General features: G+C 41.8%; 1 protein-coding gene across 2 annotated transcripts; it reads right to left on the reverse strand.

The window, feature by feature from the left end:
- Nucleotides 1-99: 99 nt before the first annotated feature.
- DDX17 (DEAD-box helicase 17) lies at nt 100-19,086 on the reverse strand. Of its 2 annotated transcripts, none has more exons than XM_082665485.1 (13): nt 18,731-19,086; nt 14,429-14,579; nt 13,609-13,708; nt 12,642-12,775; nt 12,271-12,336; nt 10,717-10,858; nt 10,180-10,340; nt 9,916-10,088; nt 9,462-9,572; nt 9,268-9,329; nt 7,773-7,832; nt 3,544-3,780; nt 100-2,698 (listed from the first exon to the last, which is right to left on the reverse strand). In XM_082665485.1, the coding sequence occupies exons 1-13, from the start codon at nt 18,778-18,780 to the stop codon at nt 2,193-2,195; spliced, it is 1,953 nt and encodes a 650-aa protein (XP_082521611.1). In that variant the 5' UTR covers nt 18,781-19,086; the 3' UTR covers nt 100-2,192. The 2 variants fall into 2 exon arrangements, with proteins under 2 accessions (XP_082521611.1, XP_082521610.1); XM_082665484.1 differs by having other exon boundaries at nt 3,538-3,780.
- Nucleotides 19,087-23,039: the final 3,953 nt, after the last annotated feature.

Genomic DNA, 23,039 nt, shown 5'->3' on the forward strand with positions numbered 1-23,039 from the left:
GCTCACATTCTGAAGCAAAGGCAGAACCTGAATTATGAGTGGCAGACATAGAGGCAGAAGACTTAACTCTGGAGCTATACAGGAAAAACTACTAGATTTCAGCTGTGCTCAGGCCACAATAGCTTTTGAATTTTGGGATATGCTGTTATTTTGACTTTATGATTACAATATCCCCGGTGGAAAAAGGAAAGCAAGTAGCAGGCCAAATACCGCTTGCTTGCCCAGAGACCTTGCCCGCAAAGGGATGCTTTCAAGACTTGCAAGAGAGTAGGACACGCCCTGTGGTGGCACCTTTGTGTTAAAAAAAAATAAAATAAAATAAAAATCAGAATTTTGGTGTAGAAAAAAATGCCTATAATGGACTAATCAGTGCTTAGACGAACTTTTTTTTTGGCGGGGGGACACTTTGGTTTGAAAGCACAGAGCGGTGTTGCCATGTTTTTCCTGTGCCTACCGTCCTCCCTCAGCCTCAACTTCTATAAGGAAGAGAAAAAGAAGTTAAGAAAGAAGAAAGTGGGGGGGTGGGGGGAGATATCAAAGTTCTCACATGCATACATTTCAGCTTATGCTGACAACCTACCTGTATGTCGCACATTCAACCACACTTTCAGTACCCCTCAGAAACAATCCCTTCTCTCTCCCTGAAGAATTTTAAGAGGAAAACAAAAACCTCAAGTATTTAGATATTCTGATCTTACAAACCAGCAAGCAATCTCAGGCCTAAGCCAAAGAATGCAGTGGAGGCTCCCCCCTTTAACTACACTGTGAATGAACAATATCAATAACAGTATTAAAAAATTAAGTCCCACACTAGATACGAAGAGATTTCTGAGGCTGTCTGATCTCCCTGTCCTGTTACAGTGAACACAAGAGCAGAAAATTCTTTCCAGGCCCATCTGCTATATGAAGTCTCAGTAAAACGGTTGGTATTACTATGAAGGGGACAATCTCACCTACCTTTCAGGTGGAGGAAAAGTAAAAGGACTTGGACTTTAGTCCACTACCTACCTGTAAAAAGCTGAGTGCAAAAGGATGCTGAGGAAAATCTGCACCCAAAAGCTGTTACAAGCACTGCAGAGAACGGGAGTATGCAGAGAGTAAGAGTTCTTAATAAACCCTAAGACCCTTCAAGATAACTTGGCCAAAAGGGCTGAGTAGCTGGCAAAGGGTTGCTTTTACTCTAGCTCTACAAATACTGAGTTTAAAAAGAAAACCTGCCCACGGACTATACTGTTTATAATTAAACGTGGTTCTCACTCTGCAGGTGAATGCATATTTAACTGGTTCATAAATTTCCAATGAGCATTTATGTTCATTCTGCTCACAGCAGCTGTCTGGTTGGAAAATGAATTTCACAGATGGTCCCTGGTAACATGGGGAAGAAAAATAGGCAGCTTCCACCCAGATGCGGAGATGCTACATTTAACCATGACAATAAACATTTGGGATTTTTAATTTAAAGGATACACTTAAAAAAACTCAAGACTCAGCAATTTAATTTCTAACCTGACAATTAAAATGGTTATTTTTCAGTAATTGGGAAGGGGGAAGGCAGAGTGTAAGGGAGACAAAGCCAATTAGGAATTTTTAAAAAAACTGTCAAATGCATTTAACAAGCAATCAGCCAAAATGACAATGGCAAAGCACTGTCTTAAAAACTCATCAGGCCTGAGGAACCCTGTTCCAGCTTGAAAAAACATTAAAAAGCATTACAGAAAATGTGCAGGGAACTCCCTCTTGGTTTTCTATTCCAGTAACGAGAGCAATTTAAAGCACAGATGCCGTCTTCTTCTGCAGAATTCAACCCTCTACCCTCCCCCCCCCGACCGTAACTCAGGACAACAAAAAATGGGCTCCCACAAAAGGGCCTAACACCTTACTTTTTCTTTTAAAGATGAAAAATAGCTCAAACATCCTCAACATGCAAGAAGCTGGGGGAAAAAATCTCTTCCAGTCGGCTATACATATATATATACTTTTACAAAATCTGTTTATTACAGACTGGATCATTTTGGCAGGCAGAAAAAACCTGGCAGTGAATTCTAACTAATCTGCATGAAAGACAAATCACAATGGTTGGGAAAAAAAATTAAAAAAGAAAAAGAAAGAAAAAGGGAAGAAGAAAAAAAGGAAAAGATAGCGTTCCTTTAAATGTAGTCAAGTCTGCACAAGTCACTACCACCTGAGTGGCTTCATTTACGTGAAGGAGGAGGGGGAGGAGGAGGGGGTGGGTACTGGTAGGCAGTCTGCCCCATGTAACCTATCATATTGGTAGCTCCCGGAGGCTGTGCAAACTGTTGTGACATCAGTGGCTGTGGCTGCTGCCCAGACCGGCCCATCCCACTAAACTGCTGGCTAGAGCTCTGTGAACTTCTCCCAGTTGAGGTGGTGCTACTGGCCCCATAAGTGCCAGCACCATATTCTTGGGCTGTGTAACCACTTGTGCCATAAGCAGCTGCCCCATAGGTGCCTTGACCATAGGTGTATTGGCCTGCTTGTGCTCCAAAGGCAGAATTTGGACTTCCATAGCCACTACCGTTAGCATAACCGGCTCTATCGGTTTCACCACGATCCCGATAGCTTGCAGAGTCTCTCCGGCCACCATCTTTGACCCCTCGAAGCCTCCGGTCACACTCATCCTGATACATCAGATTGGGATTGTTGGCTGAAGAAGTGGTCCGGTATCGAGAACGACCTCCTGATGAGGACACAAGGAATTTTCAATACTACATATATGATCCAAACATAACCCCATGTAAAAATGCTACTCAGTACAAAAGTATTCAATATTCTTTCTTGATCTTTAATTAAGCGCTAGGCCAGCTTCCAAATCAGCACTTTATACTCAAAAGAATGGTAAACATTATTAAAGGATATTCAACTTCTCACCTTTTAGGCCCTTTCTTTATTTGAGGATTACCAAGAAACAGACTCTTCAAAATGTAAGAAAAATGGTAAGGACGGTTTAAAAAACAAAAAAAGGCATGCAGCTAAGTTCATACGACCACGAAGGGATCCTCTACTAGTGCACACTGGTTCTCAAATGTTGCTTCGCACACCTAACTGCATCAGAATCATCTCACAAGTTTTAGGGGAAAAGTTCAGGTTTCTAGTTCAATTCCAAACCCACTTAAAAAAAACAACAACTGCATTTTAAAAACCTCGAAGGGAATTCTGATGTAAAGCTTCAACATACAGCAAGTGGGGGGGAAACATCCTATCAAACCTATCAAACTTGTAGGCAGGAAACCCAGATACTACTATATTTTGCAACTGTCCAATTCAGATCCAGTAACTATGCCTGTCTCTACTACCACGAAATGGTATAAAATTACTGATTTCTCCATATGGAAAACCAAAAACCTAACACACTACTAAGGCTATGACAGGCTCCCAAACTTCGTATTGTCTTACTTAGAAGAGATTATGAAAAATTATTAAGCAACATACATTAACCTTCACTGGCTTAAAGAAACAAGGCACAATGAACACACAAAAATGATACCTTGGCAGTACCTGGAAAACTCCAGGACTTACCCTTACCCCCTCCTCCGCCGCCTCCTCTGTGGTCCACCAGCTGCATCAGTTTTGGATTGATAGCCTGATTAGCCTCTTCCAGCACTTTGATCAACTCTCTGGCCTGCTTTAGGTTCCCTGGGGTGAAGAAGGTATAGGCGGTGCCCTTGTTGGTGCTACGGGCTGTTCGGCCAATACGGTGCACATAATCCTCTGAACTGTTTGGATAGTCATAGTTGATCACAAACTTGACATCTTCCACATCTTCAAAGCCAATGATGAGTCAGTGTGTAGGTTGATGTGGCAGGGAAAGAGAAGGTAAAGGACATGCCAACAACAGGTGGGAAGCACGAATGCAGATGACAGCAAGAGGAGAGAAGATTAAGTTAGTAACCACTCTGAACAGGAACAAAAAAAGACTCATCCCAACAGAGTAAAAGAGGATTAATGATGCTTGAGACATGCAGAGGAAGCAGCATCTTTATCAGCTGTAAAATCCTAAGGAAATCCCATTCAACCATCCAAACTCCTGCCTCTTCTGTATCTTAAGCAATATACTGACAGGAGTTGTACCAAATTCCAGTTCCATCGTTTTCAAAACTGGAATGTAGAAAGTGGTACCATCATTAAGCTACAAGGCCAAATCACTTCTACTCTGTTGGGAGAAGCCTGGCAAAATCTACCAGTAATATAACAAACTTACCTTTAAACCAGTCACAGAGCAAAATGAAAAGAAAACAAAACAAAAACAAAAACAAAAACTTCATATACTTTATTACTACATTTCCATGGAGACTTAAGATATTTAGATTAAAAATTTTTTGCTTATATTAAAAAAAAACAAAACTGATCAGAGCCAAAGTTAAATACACACTTATTTTCCTTTGCAGAAATATCCAAATTACCTTTCCTCTTTCAATTACCACAAGAGCACATTACACTAAAATTTCACTGTACTACCAAACCCAGCTCTGCCAAATGAGGTTTTTTTCTCAACTCAAGGTTACTTCAACTCAGTCCTTGCTTCAATGATCAAAGATTGTCTATGTAACCTGGAAAATTAAACAGCCAAAGAGTGTGGGAAAAACCATGAAACCTTGAGACACAAGTTTAATGTTCTGTCCACTGCTGGGAACTGGATTGAATAACCTCCTAAAGCTTAAAGTATGTAAATGTTAGTGTAATGCTTTCAGCTAAATGTATATTTTTACCTACTTAAACAAACAAATTTAAGAATATAACAAAGAATCCTAATGTTTTGTGGAAAAAATCTGCATTTTACAAAGAATATTCAGAAAATATCCTAGATAAAACACAGATTTTTGTGATATAAATAATTAAAAAACATTCTCTGTTTGTTACCAGACCGATGCACACTCCCTCCTCCTTTGGGAAACCGCTGCAGCCGATCCCGTCTCTTTGCCTTTTATTTTTGGCGGCCTCCTTTCGAAAACTCCGCCTTCTGACACGGGACCACTGGAGCGCGGGGAGCATGCATCAAGGGTCCGTGGCAGTGAGAAGTCCCCACACACGCTCGCTCTGTGAACTGGCTTAGATGCTTCTCTGTAGCCCCATTTGGTTGCCAAGCGCCGGAGAACCTGGGTTCGGGTAAAAATTTCAGGTCCTCCAACGCCTCCCCCAAGGATAATTGGGGTGATTGTAGAAAAAAATAATTAATAAAAAAAATGTAAGTTACATCCAAAGGGTCAGACTGCATCTATTGCCCAGACTGGATTAATTTCAGGGGGAAAGGGGAGATGATTTAAAAAAAAAAAAATTCAGCTGTTGTTAAAGGGCCTGTGAAGAAAGGGGCATTATGTCTGTTTCTTATTACAATAAAGGCTCCTCAGTCTTTACTGACCCCTAAAGTCCTGAAATCACACCAGAAAGACGAGAAGGCACTTATCACAGGGGGCAGCGTGAGTCTCCGGCTAGGGTCGTTGAGGTAACAAAGGGAAAACAAAAATTTACAGGGCCAGGATGGATGTGAGACGGGGGGAATGGGGAATTATGCTCCATGACCACATCTTCAGGGCTAGGATAATGCTCCTTACTCACTCCCACTGTGTATGACCACAGGCAGCAGAGCAGGTTGAATTATTGCACTGGATGCACAGATGTGTGCTTTCCTAGCAGAAAGCACTGGGGACTGGAGTCAACAGTTCAGCTATCAACACTTGGGAATACTTCTGGAAGGGTTCAATAGTGGGCAGACATAGTGCAAGTTCTTCATACTAGAAAGGTGTCTTGCGTGTGCACAGATAAAGCTGGCTGAGGGCACATAAGAGCAAGCGCAGAATTTGTTTCTCTCCAGTCTAGTCTAGCCTGCCCTGATGTTATTTGTGCACTGTCACAATATTACCTTGGTGTCTTTAGAGGAAGATGCTGTTGCAGGGTAAGAAATCAAAAAGTTAATGTTTTGGCCAGCTGCCCAGGGTAAGAACTTTTTGTCTGACAAGCCCTATGACATGGCCTGAATCTCCAATCACTAATTGGGAGGGGCTGAGACTAGTCAATAGGCTCATCTAGAGCTGCTTCGGGCCAATGTAGATTTGCCTCGGCCATGTACTGAGTGATCTGCAGCTGCTATCAAAGCTTCTGTTAAAAAACAAAACAAAATCAATTCAATACTTTTAGTTTAACAGTGTGTAGTTTAAACAAAAAAAGGAAAAATAAAAAATATCCCACTGGAAAGGGAATAAACAGTGGTTTCCGGAGGATGACTATTATAAAATTATGGGAATCGAAGAACTTACCTGAAGGGAACATTTAAGAGGCCATCGCTCGACAGGAAGTGAAAAAAGGCCTGGTGACTCAGCTGAAAATTGCACCCCTGTCTAATGAGGTAGAAGCCTTCACTTTCCAGGATCTTGTAGGACCTTGGTCAGCATTCTGCCATTTTGGTGGGTTTTCCCCTTCCTTTTGATTTTTTTACAAGGCAGCAAACAAAGGGGCCCAAAACAAGCACTGATGCTGAGTAACAAGAAACAGACTCAGATACCTTCCCTCTCCCCTCTCTTGGATGAGTGGGGGTGGGACGAAGAGTCTATAAGTTATTCTAATGGCAGCCAATTGATTTGGTTTAGAAATGCAGGGGGACATGGAACAAATATTTTAAATTGTCTAGGCAAGATGCACAAAGAAGCTACCAGCACATAGCAAGCCTGTTTAAAAACCACCATCACTGAAAGCTTTTATGTAAACTGCTTTCAGGCCTCAGCCTCTTCTCCCAACAGGTCCAAGTTCTAACCGCACAGATCCAGACATGACCTCAGAGGGCAGAGACAATTTTTCAGTCATGGCTGCAAGTCACCACCTCTGAAGGAGGGAATGATGAGTGCAATGTTTAAAAAGCCTTCATTACTTTTGTATTCCAGTTTGAATACTTGCTCTCTTTATGTTGAATATCATAAGGGAATATGGTGCTTCTCGCCTTCCTGGGCAAGAAATTAGTATCTGTCAATAATTTAAAAATATCTTTGTGACAGAAATACTCTATCATTTTTAAAAATATAATAAGTTTTGAGTTACACCTGTTTTTCTCAGAATAATGGGCTAAAATACCACAAAATATCTCTGAATACCTTAAATCGTAATGGGTTGAAAACTCCAGAACATCAACTTCAAATTACGTTCTTCAATCGGAAGACAGCGCATCGATGATATGAGTATGGGTGGGAGGAGGGGATAACTGAGTGCTCATGATAGTTTTACTTCAGTAAATTAAATTGGGCAATGCAGATTTAATTGCTGAAAGATATCGTATCTATAGATTTACTAAATCCCAAGAATACATTAGCACTTATGGAATTGGACATCTGCAGATAGATTGGTAAAGGGGAAAAAAATAACTGAAGAAACTAGCTTCTAATAGCTAGGTTCAATTGGGCTCATTTTATTCACCCAGAATATAGAATAAAACCAGGAAGAAGTTGAGCTGTGCAAATGAACGTCTCCTCTCCCTCTACCAGTTTAAACAGTCATGCCTAGGCCTTGCTGCAGACCAAAGCCTGTTTGTTAGGAGCAGGAAGAGACTTTGAAAATAAAAGGAAAAAAACCCCCCAAAACAAACAAAAAACCCACCAAGGTTAAAAAAAATCATGGGGGGGAAGGGGAATCACGTACTTTGTATGTAATTCTTCTCTTTTAAATATTTATCTAAACACACGTATATGCAACTCTAATGTGAAAAGACAAGCAAATCTTTTAACCAAAAGATACATATACCACTGACAGAGACACCTATCTATACAAACCTAGCCCACGGGAGGCTACATCTGTGGCAATGAGAATGGGAGCCTTTCCAGAACGGAACTCTGCAAAACAAGGATAGTACCATGAAAGCAAGTTATAAAATTAAGGCTACACCGTGATATATCTTAAAAAATGACCAAATAAACATTCCCAGCTATCTGGCCTTCTTACCCTATCATATTAAAACTTCAAGTAATGGTGTAAGAACACACCAAGCTCTTCTAAATTTAAAGATAATAGTAATTCTTTTGAAAATATTTATTATACTCACCTTTAGCACAGGAGCAATAGATCAAAAAATTTACCTCTAATAATGAAATACCATTAAAACGGTGTGGCAATGTGTAACAGAATTAACATGAGGTGGAAATTTTCTTCCCTTAAATTATGACAGCAAAGTTGTCTCCCAAATAAAACAACACCAAAAGTGGGGGTGGGGGAGGGGGTATGAAAAGGGAGGAAGTTTAAAAGATGTGGAATGGGGCTTCCCTGGTGGCACAGTGGTTGAGAGTCTGCCTGCCGATGCAGGGGACATGGGTTCGTGCCCCGGTCTGGGAGGATCCCACGTGCCGCGGAGCCGCTGGGCCCGTAAGCCATGGCCGCTGAGCCTGCGCGTCCGGAGCCTGTGCTCCGCAACGGGAGAGGCCACAGCAGTTAAGAGGCCAGCGTACCGCCAAAAAAAAAAAAAAAGACGTGGAATGAAAGGAGAAACCATTAACTTTGCCCTGTGAAATAACAGAATATATATACTGGTCTCTGCCCTCAGTTCCTGGCACAGAGCTCCTAAAACCCTTGTAAAACAGGGATGCTAGGAGAATCTTTTATTCTAATACTTAAGTCTTTGACCCTGGTCCCTGAACAAGAGTTCCTAAACAAGAACAAGACAGGAATCTTTGTTCTAGTGAAAAGACACTTGATGGGCTCCAGAATAGCTCCTGGATGGATGCTGTTCACCAGAAAGACCAAGCCATGATCAGAGAAGCTTGGAACTTTGAGCCCCACTCTGAAGAGGAGAGGAGAGGAGAGGGAGACTGAGTTAATGTGATGAAGCCTCTATTAAAAGCCCACAAGTATGGGATGTGGGGAGCTTTCAGGCTGGTGTACATATCTATAAAGACAAGACCTCATTAGATAAAGGGTGGTCTAAGTGGTGAAAAAGTGGTGTAAAGAGCCAGCACTAATGACCTTGAAGTATGGTGATGACAAAAATGCCCCCAATATTCAATTAACTAGAGCAGAGCTAGGCAAACCCTGGTCTTTGGGTCAAATCTGGCACAATGCCTATTTTTGCAAATAAAGTTTTGCTGGAACACAGCCAGGCTATCTCTTTACATAATGCCTATGGCCATTTTTGTGCTACAACAGCAGAGTTTAACAGTTGTGACACAAAACACTATACAGTCTGCAAAGCCGAAAATATTTACTACCTGGCTCTTTACAGAAAGTGTGCCAATCCCTGAAACAGAGTGTAAGAACAATGCTTAGTTTTGAACTCACCATTAAGTACCCAATCTCTTTCTGGTTGACTCTTGTCTCCATGGATACACATAGCTGGCCAACTGTCAGAAGAAAAGAGCAAAGTACATGTTTGGCATTGCTGAAATATTATACAACATTCACAACACCAATTTAGAAATTCCTACTGAACTATAAAATCTGAGGCAAATTAATTACCTCAGTGCTGCACTCACCCATCTCTGCGCATCCTTCGAGTGAGGTCATCACAGCGTCTTTTCGTCTCTACAAATATTATTGTCTTATTTTCCTTTTCAGCCATTATTTCCTCCATGAGTTGGATCAACCTGAAAACAAGACCAAACAATTCAGTCATCCAGAGAAGACCCCCTACACATCACGCAGAAGCTATCTTTGCATTATCAACCCTCCAAAGCTTTAGTACTTTCTTTTCAAATTACTTTCTCTATAGCTGGTAATTATCAGAACTGGGATTCAAATCCAAGGATCCAGAATCCTTGCCTTTAACCACAAGCTCTGATGAATAATATAAAGAATGGATTGTTGGAAAGCTAGCAATGCTTTTAATGTTTTCAAGCCTAAAAAATACTGGCATCTATAACACTTTAGTTTTGGAGGATTATTAGGAAAGGTTTATCAGCATCATCAAAACAGTGAAATCTTTCATACTTGTGGTCTTTTTCACTTTCCATGCAGACATCCACAATCTGGAGGATGTTGTGGTTGGCACTCAACTCCAGATTGCCTACGTTGATCTGGGTGTAATCACGAAGGAAATCCTCTGCAAGCTGTCTTACTTCTTTTGGCCAGGTTGCACTCCACATTAATGTCTGCCTATCAGGCTATCCGGAAAGGAATGGAAAGGCTTTCTTTTAGATTAAGTAACTACTACAGGCAAAGGGTATAAGACAACGAATTATCAGCTTTACACACCCTGATTTGGTCAACAATTTTACGAATCTGGGGTTCAAAGCCCATGTCAAGCATTCTGTCAGCCTCATCCAGTACAAGGTAAGTACATCGGCGAAGATTTGTCTTTCCTGACTCCAGGAAATCTATCAGGCGGCCAGGAGTAGCTATACAGATCTCGACACCTGTAAAACAAATCCAAAGATCTATCCAACGAAGAATTCTTTACACACTGTTCAAGCCTCAGCAAACTAAGAAGCACCAACTCTGGTGGTTGTACCCAGTGCTGCAGAGCACTAACTAAATTTTAACACAGTGCCTGGAAAAGCATGATGTAACAAAAATTTATGTATAATCACCCGAACCTCGACAAAGTTTAAGTCTAGTCACACTGAACTTCCCTAAAATAGCATTTTAACCATATTTGAGAATTGCTAAGCTGCTGAAATACTCATCTCCCCCCACCAACCAGAATCCACTGTTTTCTTCTTCAATTTCACTTACAGAAATTGGTAAAATGAGAGAAACTAATAATTCTTAAACACTAATTTTTTAAATTACCTCTCTCCAAGTCTCGAATCTGGGGACCTTTAGGAGCACCTCCATAAATGCAAGTGCTCTTCAATCTAGAACATTTGCCATAGTCATCAGCCACCTGCTGTACCTGCTGGGCAAGCTCTCTGGTAGGAGCCAGAACTAGACACTAAAACAAACAAACAAACAAATCACTTGAGACACCTATCTCAAGTTTAAGGAGGAAAAGAAAAGTACAAAAAGGTTATTTAATTCTCTATTGTTTAATTTGGTACTTTCAAGTTTGTGATGGGGTGAGGAGTTGGGAAGGCAGGGGGTCTAAGACAGTGCACTGGAGTGTGGCAAAAATTATGAGAACTAATACTTGGCATGTGGTATGATGGTTGACTTTTGACACATGATTCATTACCGTTATGTGTGCTATGTAAGTAGATTTACAGACTGTATTACCTAGTTTTAACTAAACAATTCACAAAATGAGTAAGTAGCTATAAAATATTCCTGCAAAACCATGGATTAAATATTAGAAACAAACTGGGAGATTGGGATTGACATATATACACTAATATGTATGAAATAGATAACTAATGAGAACCTGCTGTATAGCACAGGGAACTCCACTTCGCTGTACAGTAGAAACTAACACAGCATTGTAAATCAACTGTATCCCAATTAAAGAAAAAAAAAAAAGAAACAGATGAACAGGAAATGAGCAAAGCTGACACTTTTCTGACATCAAGTTTAAGCTCTTAGCCAGGCACATTAGACAAAAACAAGGATGACTTATACACAACGTGACAAGAAGTTGGCCAAAAAATACAAAATTAAGACACTTTGAAACAGGTATCATATATACTGTTAACAATGGCTCTCACTCGGTGTACTGATCCATTAGACATTAACTAATGACAATAAAGCTAACTCTATTAGCCATATGGAATACATTACATATAATGTTAATGAAAGGTAATGCATTATTTCTTGTTGTGAATACACTGAGACATACTATAATAATGTATTCATAAACATATAGTGAGTGCAAGCTCTATTAAAAAAAAAGTTAAGAATATACATTCAAAATGTTTGAAGACCACTACTGAAATCTTACAGTAAATAGCATAAATGAAAATGATCAAACAAGAAAATCATGCTGCTCTGTAAACATTTACAGACGCATCACTTAACCATAGAGAATACACATCCGAAACCCGACTCAGCCACAGGGCAAGGATCTCATTTCATACTTTTTTATCCCTCATAGCATCAATGAGCAATTAAGAATTGCACTTGAATTTAATGCAGAGTAAATGCCTCTATATGAAGGTAATGGGCATAACTGGTAAAAGTACGAGTAGTTCAAATTCAAGCTCAGCCATTTAATTCCTATATGACCCTGGGCAAGTCATTTAATTGCATTGTGTCTAAAATTTATCAGTAAGATAGACATAATCTCTCTTCCGGATACAGAAGGTAGGGTTGAGAATGAAATCTGAGAACATATGTAAAGCACAGTGCCTGAAACACAATAATCATTAAGTTGTAGTCATTCTTAGAAGTGTAAACAAACTGAAACACACTTACAATTGGGCCATCTCCTCTTTCCAAGTAAGGCTGGTGGTTAATATGAACAATAGCAGGCAGCAAATACTGGGGTGGGGGGAAAGAAGGACAGTGTTATACCAAAACTAAGCCATTATATTAATTGTTCTAAATTATCACAGTAATTGATAATGCCTAAGTAACTAGGAAAGGGAAAACAGAACTCACAACTGTTACACACATGTGCAATGTATATTTGAACACAAAATGCTTCCACATATTTCAGATACCTAAAAAAGCTGAAATATTATCCCTATCTGAATTAGAATTTCAAGAATTGAGAACATATGGAGTATTTACAATAGCAAAATAAGTTACCACAATATTAAAAATCTTCCCTTGCTGGTACATACCGCCAATGTCTTCCCAGAGCCAGTCTGAGCAATGCCCACCATATCCCGGCCACTAAGAGCCAAGGGAAATCCCTGGCACTGAATTGGAGTTGGTTCTGTGAAGTGCTGATCCATCAACACATCCATTACGTATTCTGTACGAAAATCGATATTACTACTTTAAGTAAAACTAAGGACCCACAGCCAAAAGAAATTTAAAAAACTGTTAAGCTCATTGAAGGGAGGATTTACCCAGCTTTACATCTCTCCAAGTATTGTTTTTTTCTTCAGTACTGAATCTTTGACCTGTTACTTACTACTTCTCAAGAAGGCTACTGCCACAGCCATCTACCCTTACCCTCGAAAACTTGAAAACCACTGCTCTGAAGTATTTAACATGGTAATGACTACCATGGTACATGGTAGTCACTTATTGTTTATCTAATTCAAATTTTAACCAGCTAGAAAGCAATTTCATTTTGCTGTTTTCTAAAAAGTAGAGGCAAAATCCCAGGGAAAGATGGGGGAAAAAAGCAAAAAACCCAAAAAGTTCTAAGCAGAGAACACATGAGCATTAAAAATAAAACAAAACAAGGCTTCCCTGATGGCGCAGTGGTTGAGAGTCCACCTGTCGATGCAGGGGACGCAGGTTTGTGCCCCGCTCCGGGAACATCCCCCATGCCGCGGAGCGGCTGGGCCCCTGAGCCATGGCCGCTGAGCCTGCGCGCCCAGAGCCTGTGCTCCGCAACGGGAGAGGCCACTGCAGTGAGAGGCCGCGTACCGCAAAAAAAATAATAAAAACAAAACAAAAACCCAAAACCACAAACACACACACACAAACAAAAACCCCCAAAAACCTTTGTGAAAGGTTTCTACTTATCTTTTCAACAAAATCCTGAGCCTGGGTCAAAACCTTTAAATAACCTATGACCACACTGACTGTTCAAGCTAAATTAACAATTAAGATACTGGATTGAAAAACACTTACGTGGGAAGTTAGCATGATGGAAGGCAAACACAGGTTTAGGACAAACATCGCCTCCTCTCACTGTAATCTCTTTCTTTCGGCGTAGTTCATCAACCTCATACTATGTAAGACGACAAAGTAAGACAAATCAGTAAACAAGTTATTCTAAACATGCAAAACTTTATGTTCCAATACAGCAGAACAATTATCATCAAATCCACAATTACATTGGAAAATATGTATAACACTTCTTATAGTGCTTTCATATGTGTTCAGCTTCATCCAACTCTGAGTCAATGAGGCAGGTTAGCAACCGTTCCATTTTCCACGAGAAAACAGTTACTCAGAAAGATTAGTAAACTGCCCAAGGCCAGAAGTAGGAAGAGGGAGAAAATGTGGAACTTAGGACCAAGTGCTCTTTCCTTACACTTTCTTCTGAACAAGTTACCATGTCATGCGTAAAGTCCAAAATAATCATGAGGTTAAAAATACAAACCCGAGTAAAAGCCAATGTTTTAAATTTTTAATTTACTTCATAGATGAAAAGACATGATACCTCATATACAGCTAAAATCACATAACAAATTGGTTGGAAAATATAACCAACAAATGAGAACCAAGTAATACATTAGGTATTACTGGTTTCTCTTGTATCAGCAATCCTAACAAGAACCAAGGAAAGTACCACCACACTAGACTAAAACATATAACAAAAAACAAAACAAAACACAAAAACATGTAACAGCAATGGCTGTATATAAGTATACTCTGGCTAACGTACCTACTTGGTTCATTACTGTATAAGAAAAAAAAGTAAATAAATAAAACCCCCCAAACTTACCGGAGTCAGCCTTGCCACTTCTGGATGTTCAACATAAAAATTCTTCTCAAACTTGGGGAGCTCACTCAAATCCCACTTCTTTTTACGTAAACGCTCCCCAGGATTACCAAACTTCTTCGGGGGAAGGCCACCACCACCTCTTGCTCCAAACCTAGAAACACCAACATTTTTAGCTTTTTAGTGTTTTTAAAGCAAAATATCTTAGGTGCCACAAAAACATGTAAAAAGATGGGACTCTTGGGCTTCCCTGGTGGCGCAGTGGTTGAGAGTCCGCCTGCCGATGCAGGGGACATGGGTTCGTGCCCCGGTCCGGGAAGATCCCGCATGTCGCGGAGCAGCTGGGCCCGTGAGCCACGGCCACTGAGCCTGCGCCTCCGGAGCCTGTGCTCCGCAACGCGAGAGGCTACAACAGTGAGAGGCCTGCGTACCGCAAAAAAAAAAAAAAAAAAAAAAAGATGGGACTCTTAAGATACTACCAGCCCCCTCCAAAAAAATATTTACTTGTAAAGTGCTTAAAACAGTATCTGGCATAGTAAACACTCAGTACAAGCTGGCCTAATTGTATTCATTTAACAAATAGTTACTGGGTACCAACTATGTACCAGGTACTGTTTTAAGTGGTGCTAGAGATATTAAAGTGAATAGAAGTCTCTACTCTTATGTAATATTCTGAAATGTAGGTAAGTGAGGACATAAAAGTTTAAATTAGGGCAAAATTGTGGACAGGAAGAAAAACAGTTCAAGTGGCTCCATACTTGGAACGGCTTCTTGAACCCCTTACCCCTTTATACTGTGATGAGCACTCCTTTTGCCTGCTCATCTGCTAAGGAAAACTACTAGGACCCCTAAAAGACTGGTAGGCTAGGCTTCACCTTTAGTTTATGCTAATGAATGGCCAGGGCAAAAATTTATAATCTTTCCTACCACTTTATCTCCACCTTTATCTTCTTTCTCCTTTCTGTTCACAGGCAAATAGTACTACTAACTATAAATTTGCTAAAAGAACCATTAATAAGGCTTATTTAAGGTCTTTAAATCTCTATTTAAAAATCAATCTTTTTGCTTTATCTTTCACAACATACAAGTTCAACTGGAATACAAATGTGGTCATTAGCCGAACTTGATATTCTACTTTTCCTAGAAGAATCCCAACACTAAGATGGTCTTCATTTCTGTATTTCAACCTATTAAGGTGCAGGGCGTTGTCTGATGGACAAATAATATACAGTATGTTTTCTATCCCATTTCCTTACTCCTGAAAATACACTGAATTTAATTTTTTTCCACTCTAAGTCAATCATATCCTCTTCCAAGTGGTTCCACTTAATAATCAACAGGCAGGGCTTCCCTGGTGGCGCAGTGGTTGAGAGTCCGCCTGCCGATGCAGGGGACACGGGTTCGTGCCCCGGTCCGGGAAGATCCCACTGCCGCGGAGCGGCTGGGCCCGTGAGCCACGGCAGGCCGCTGAGCCTGCGCGTCCGGAGCCTGTGCTCCGCAACGGGAGAGGCCACGGCAGTGAGAGGCCCGCGTACCGCAAAAAAAAAAGAAAAAAAAAAAGGCATAACTTGGCTGATTCCATTTATACTACTGCTGATCAATACCTATGACACCTTCAATATGCCCTCAGGCTTAAGACTGAACAGACCTAAAACTACATGGGTTGACCCCTCCCCCCTCACTTGCAAGTGAAGCAACTAACACAATTTTAAATAAGGTGCTCTACAAATAAAAAAGCCAAGTCATTAGATTGTCAGTCTTGCAAAGAATAAAAATGACCCAAGACCAATTTTCAGAGATTGGCTGCCTAATTATATAAATTTATGTGATTCCTAGAAGATGCCATTTCAATGCTGCTGCTGTTGCATTCCAGCGCTACCCAGACCTTAAAATAACGACCTAGAACAGAACTTAGAGCCTTTTCTCTTGTAGAATTTGAGTATATTTGTGCCACCATTTAAAGATGCACATATCCTAACCCCCTGCATACCATGCTGCTCATTTAATGTTTTTACCGAGTATTAAGTTTAATTTGGCTTTGCAATAAATACCAGTTTTGAAGATTTGTACATTAACATGCAAAATCAAGGTAGTTTAAATGTACAATGCACATTTGTACTGTCCGTGTACGTACACTACCTCACTCATTCCCCTTTCAAAACAATAATCCATTTCAGCTCTGTTCAGTTCAGGACAAACAGCAGCAATTCAAATAACACAGGAAATTTCATAGTAAAGGTAGAATCAGGGCACAGACCACATTAAAGAGTGCCATTTTGTTTGAAATGAATTATTTCTAAAGTCTTTTTTAATGTCATCTGACACTTAAGAGTCAATATGGGTGGGGTAAACTAAGAATGGATCAGTAATTCACTTTTTCCTCTTTTCAAATAATGAACTTTTATTATTAAAGCATATATACAGTAAGATATTAAACCAAACACCCACGGTAAAAAAAACCCACCATTACCAGTACCTTGGTAGCCTCCATGTGCCTATTTCAAGTTTACAATCCCCATCATAACTAGTACCTCGAATTTTAACCATTGCGTTGTTTTTTGGTCTTGTCCTATTTGTTAGTGTCCTTATATGTTATTCTTCTAGCACAACTTGTTTTACTTAACATTATATTTGTGAATCATCCAATCATCCATGTTGATACAAGTTTTTCTTTTTCACTGCTGTACCGCAGACTTATTGCACTTTAGTTTATGCTAATGAATTTATCCAGACATTTGAGCTGTTCCTAATACTGTCATGAACAACACTGTTATAAACATGGATACCGGGGTAGGTGTACAGGGTTTCTCTAGGCCTAAGAGTCTAGGGTATAAAGCTTAAGAGAGGAATTCTGGGTCATCTTCATTTTACTACGTAACATTAAGTTCTTTTTCCTAAGTGGTTGTACTGAAATTCACTTCTAAATTTAGCTATACTGTGAAACACTAAGCAAACATTTCCACTTACAGCCCTCCGACTTTAACGCTAAAATCAAATATTTTCCTTCATAACAAGGTATAAGTAAAAGCAATCCTTTTTAGTTAGTAAATTAAGAGATAATTGAAGAGCTTGTGAGTAGAAGGTCTGGTACTTGTGTATCTGAACCACAAGACAAAAATGTTTGAGAAAATAGCATTAACAGAATGCCTACTACAGAGAGACAATTACACACAGTATCTCAATTCTGGAGAACAATGCAAAGGCAATTACTATTCCCATCTTCAGATGAGAAAATCGGCTCACAAAGGTTCAGGATCTTGCCCAATGTCACCCACACTCATATATATATTAAGAAGTGGCGTCACATAAACTTTTTATGCATAGATAAAACTTTTATTACAAAAAAGTAAACAGCATAAGTCAACACGGATCTCTAAAGCAACTTTCTCCTTTAACGGTGTAGGGGGGGACACATTAAGACTTGTATCTCAGTATCTGGGAGGACTCCAGGTTTAACCCTGTTAACTTCCAACCCAATAACCGTGGCATTACAACATCAAAAATTTTCAAGCTAGGCCGAGAAGTTAATGCTTCAGTCCAATTAGAGAAGGAAAAAAAAAAAAGACTGAAACATTAAAAAAAAACCCAAAACCCTGTAATAACGACCAAACCAAAAACTCCCTCCCCCCAAACGACCATTTAGAGGGCAAGTAATCCCATCGCTTTGCATTTCAATGTGCTTCCATCGAATTATTTTAAAATACGACTAAAGGTAATTTTTAAATATTTTAAAGACTACCAGTCAGCCTCTTAGTCTCTAGTTTCAAGCCAGGTTTCCAGTTCCATGAACAGGGAAGCCATTTCGCGTAAAAGATTTTCCCAGGCTGAACTCGGAGACCTCATCCTCTTCTCTCAGCAAGAACATCCGAGTTTCACGGATGAACACTAGGCCTGGAGAGATCAAATGACTTGCTCAAATCGGCCGGGCTCGAAAGCCGGGAAACGAAGGAGGCCCGGGCCGAGTTGGCGGCGGCCAGGCCTCCCCTCCTGCTCCCCGCGGGGCTGAGGCCGGGCCGCGCCGCGCCACGACGACCGTCCGCAAGCAGGGGCTGGGGCGTCGCCAAGCCGCCGCCCCCCCTGCCGGGTCACCAGTGACCCGGGGGCCCAGGCCCACCCAGAGGCCCGCGCTCTAAACCGGTATTACGTCCCGGGTCGCCTCGCCTCCCACAGTTGGGAGCGTCGCTCCCACGCTCGCAGTCAGCTCTAAAGTCTTCCGCTCGACCGCAGACTGCGGTCTCCTCAGGAAGCAACCTCCTCCCCGCCCCGCGGGCTCACAAGGCCTTTCCTCTCCTCCTCCCCCCTTACCCTCCACGGTCACGATCCCGGTCCCGGTCCCCAAAGCCGCCTCCGCGCATGGTCCCAAATGGATAGAGATCTGGGAGCGGGGCACGGATGGCCGGGCTCGGGAGGGCCTGCGGCTCCGGTCTAGTGACGACCGATGGCGGCGGCGCCTCCGCTGTTGGGGCGGCGGCAGGCGCGGCGCTTTCTCGCTCCGACGCGCTGTCTCCCGTCGCAGACGCCACCGTCGCCGCCTCTCTCGTCGGAGACGGGAGCAAAACACAGAGAATCGGGGTTACAGAAGCAGTGGGTAGGTTTGGCTACGCTCAAACCCGGCAGTGCCGCGGTTTAGGCGTCTCCTTCCTTCCCAGCGACTGCACAAAATGGCGGCCGACGCTGAGACGGCTCCAGCTTAACGCTACGTACGCCGGAGACGATACGTAAACAGCGTCGCGGAATAGCTCGCGGGCTTCACAGAGTACTACGGGTATTCTTGGAAGCATTTTACGTCAGTTGCGGAGGCGGGCGCACTTTGCGGTCGGGAGCCAAAAAACAAAGTACGGATCAGGCGTAGAGTTCTCGCACCACCTGAACCAGAACTAGGGGTAGGGAGGGGAGGGGGACAGCGACGTAACATTCTTTGCGTCGTTAGCCGGCCCACTATTGCGAAGATGCGCTGTGTGCGTAACGCATTCTGTTTAGAGAATAGAGGATTTTGCCGGGTTCCGACACGGGACGGAACACTGGCCTGCTTGTGTAAGTTGCCTTGCAGAGACAATAACTGTCCTCCATATTGAAGGCGTCAAGTTTCAGGGTCTCCAGGTGCCAAACGCCCACGAGCGTCTTCAGGGTCCCTGGCTGGCTCCCCAAGATGGTCCTATCAGCCATCTGGCCCCGGCGCCCTGGGCCTTGCGGGTCTGGCCGCGCGCCCCGGCGCCATTTCCTATCGGTTGCCTCTCGCTGTGCTGTCGCCGGCGGCCATGATGGATGTCCCTTGTCGATTCTTACGGGAGTTGGTCAGGCGCCGACGTCCCAGCTGAGTTAGATCACTCTCTGCTACGCTTGGTTCACACTGGAGTGCATTTTCTGAACAGAATATTTACACTGTCCCCGGCTGAGCACATTTAGCTAACAAAGAACCGAAATGTGGGTGGAGACCTTCTTAAGGTAGACGCTGAGGCCCCTTGGCCGCCATTAAATGGCGCTGCCTCAGGAGGCCCGTGACAGGCCCCTAGTGCCCTCCCGAGACGAAAACGTTTAAAAGCGGTGGTCTTGAGACCCTGAAAAGGTGAAGGCATAAGTACATGTTTTTAACCAGGCTAGGCTGCCTTCCTCTCTCAATTCCTTCTAAGATGACTTCCTTCTCCCTAGCTGCTTCCTTCTCTCTCTAGCTGCACTTTAAAGTCTCATAAGCTTGGCCAGATAGCAGAATTGTCAGCTGCTAGGGCCCTTGCAGAGCAGCTCGCTGAACGTCTTTCTTATTTCTACAGATGGGTGAAGGGGGAGGAGATTTGAGGTCCCTCATTGTGGGGGCTGAGTGCTTCCCAAGTTATTAGAAAAGTAGCATAAGGAAAGGAGTTTCGTGACGGGTCGTGCAGATGTCTTAGACCATAGACGAGATGGACAATCATGGATTCATTGGACAAGTGTTGAAGACCTAATGGTGCAAGCACTGTGCTAGGCACTGCGGCACAGCAATGAACAAATGAGTCCCTGCGCCTGTGGATTTTACACTCTAGTGGGGAGATAGACAATAAATGTCAGGCAGTTGCTAACTTAAATAAAAATTAAAAGCATAGAAAAGGGATAGTGTAGCGCCTGTGGGGGAGGGGAGTATACTTGTGACATAGTATTTTACATAGGATGTCCTAGGAAGACCTTCCTGATCAAGTGACATTTGAGCAGAGACCTAAAGTGAGGGAGCTAGGCTTGCTAACACAGAGGAAAGAGTAAGTACAAAGGCCCTGAGGCAGAATGTAACTGGAGTAGCAAGGAGAAAAGACAGGAGAGGGCCAGATTATGAAGGAGTTTGAAGGAGTTGTAGGCCACTTTAAGGACTATATCTTTTCCTTCCAGTAAAATGGAAATCTCTAAAAGGTTCTAAGCAGAGACATAATAAAAGGACCCCTATCACTGCAGTCTAGAGAATAAATTGAGAGTGAGCTAGGACAGAAGCAGGCAGATTAATTAAGAGGCTAGTGCAGTAATCCAGGCAAGAAATTATGGCGCTTGGTGAGGTTAATAGCAGTGGGTAAAGGAGAAATCGTCTGATTGAAAATCTAGCCAACGATTTCTTGATGAGTGGGATATGAAAGAAACGAGTCAAGGATGAATTTTGTAGGAATTGGCCAACAATTAAATTCCTACTATGATTTAGGCTGTATAAGCCCTGAAGGAGTTATTGTGAGTGGTTCACAACTCTATGATTGCATAGTCATTAAACTTACCCACATGTGAAATATAATGCCTCTGCTTTCTATCTTGGTATGACCCACCTTGGTTCTTTGATAGTTTGGCTTATTGTACAGTTGACTCTTGAAGAACAGGGGTTTGAAATGCCCAGGTCCACTTATACCACGATGTCTTTCACTAAATAAGTACTATAAGATCTGAGGTTGGTTGAATACATGGATGTGGAACGTCAGATTTAAGGGCAACTGTAAAATTATAGGCCTCTTTTCAACTGCGTGGACACCCCTAACCCCTGTGTTGTTCAAGGGTCAATTGTACTTTAGATACAAGAGGTTGAGAATATTTGAGGTCATTAAGTCAACAAGGTCACCTAAAGCAGTTGCCTTCAAACTATGATATAAAAGGGACACAATGGAACAGAGTTTACAGGAAGTCTATTTCCAGATTGAACTTTCATATATATTCCTTTCTAAAATTGATATGACTGAGAAATATGTCCGTAATTGCACCCTCCCACATTACAAATGAAAAGAATATTTCTCTTCTACTCAAAATCTTACTATGGACTTTGTCATGGATGTAAAAATCTCAGAGGCGACAAATAGAAGGACAATTAGAAATGCTAATATTGATGTAAAAAAAGTAAATGATTCTAATGACTTGGTAACATATCCTTTTGCAAATCAGGAGAATTCTGGTTTTGGTTTTCAACAAAATGGAAGGAGGACCACGTGGAATTTTCAGCTGATAGATCCTTAAAAATAACTTCTTAAGATAGATTACTGGATTCTTGCCATATAACTTGGAAGAAGATCAAAGAATTGAGGGATATTACCATAACAAAACTCTTTCCATTCCCACCTACTAAATTATGTGATCAAAGTTTCTAAGCACTTAATGGCTATAGAAAGGGAGAAAAAAATTGCCAAAAGTAATATTTTTCTATGGATACAGGATTTACTTTTTCTTAGTCTCTTTCTATTTTTTAAAAAAATTATTATATTTATTTTTTGGCTGCGTTGGGTCTTTGTTGTGGCACACCGGCTCTTCTCTGGTTGCAGAGAGTGGGGGCAAGTGGGGGCTACTCCTTGTTGTGATGCACAGGCTTCTCATTGCAGTGAGAGCACGGGCTCTAGGCTCGCGGGCTTCAGTAGTTGTGGCACACAGGCTCAGTAGTTGTGGCTCGTGGGCTCTAGAGTGCAGGCTCAGTAGTTGTGGTGCACGGGCTTAGTTGCTCCGCGGCATATGGGATCTTCCAGAACCAGGGCTCGAACCCGCGTCCCTTGCATTGGCAGGCGGATTCTTAACCACTGCGCCACCAGGGATGCCCCCGTTAGTCTCTTTCTATCTTACTAAAAGATGCATTTCCATTAAAAATTTTACTTTCTGTTTAATAGTTATTAAGAGTTGTAATATGTTTAAATTGCTTTGCTTAATTTTGTTCGAATAATTACAATAACTTAATCCAGAAGAAATTTTAATACACAGAGAAATAAAATTAAGTGATGAATAAGACATTTGATGTAAAAATATAAGTTAAAATTCTGGAAAGAAAATAAGAGTTCAAAGAGAAAAAGGAACCATGTAAAATGTTTAACTCTTGAAGAGCTTATTCATGTTTTTTGTCTTTGTTTTTGTTTTGTTTTTTTTGCCACATGGCATGCGGGATCCCAGTTCCTCAACCAGAGATCGAACCCATGCCCCTGAAGTGGGAGTGCGGAGTCTTAACCACTGGACCACCAGGGAAGTCCTGACAGTGCCGTTTCTTGAGAAGGAGGCAGAGAGATACAGGGGAAGGAGGAGGGGTGTGGTCCTCATCAGGAGGAAGGGGTCAGCTACTACCTAGTATGAATTAGGGAATTGGCCCAGCTCATTAACTAAAACTCACCCACAGCCTTAGGGCCCAGGAGACAGCGCTGGAGGA

Source organism: Grampus griseus, assembly GCF_964374135.1.
Source record: "Grampus griseus genome assembly, chromosome: 11".
NCBI classification, from domain to species: Eukaryota; Metazoa; Chordata; class Mammalia; order Artiodactyla; family Delphinidae; genus Grampus; species Grampus griseus.

Excerpts from the sequence above, each read along its gene's own strand:
- DDX17 (XM_082665484.1), bottom strand. The coding sequence starts at position 18,780 with ATGCGCGGAGGCGGCTTTGGGGACCGGGACCGGGATCGTGACCGTGGA. Across the intron at positions 9,330-9,461 it reads CGAAGGATGCGCAGAGATGG|TTGGCCAGCTATGTGTATCC; the intron begins GTGAGTGCAGCA and ends TTCTTCTGACAG. Across the intron at positions 2,699-3,537 it reads CGGCGGAGGAGGGGGTAAGG|GAGGTCGTTCTCGATACCGG; the intron begins GTAAGTCCTGGA and ends TGTCCTCATCAG.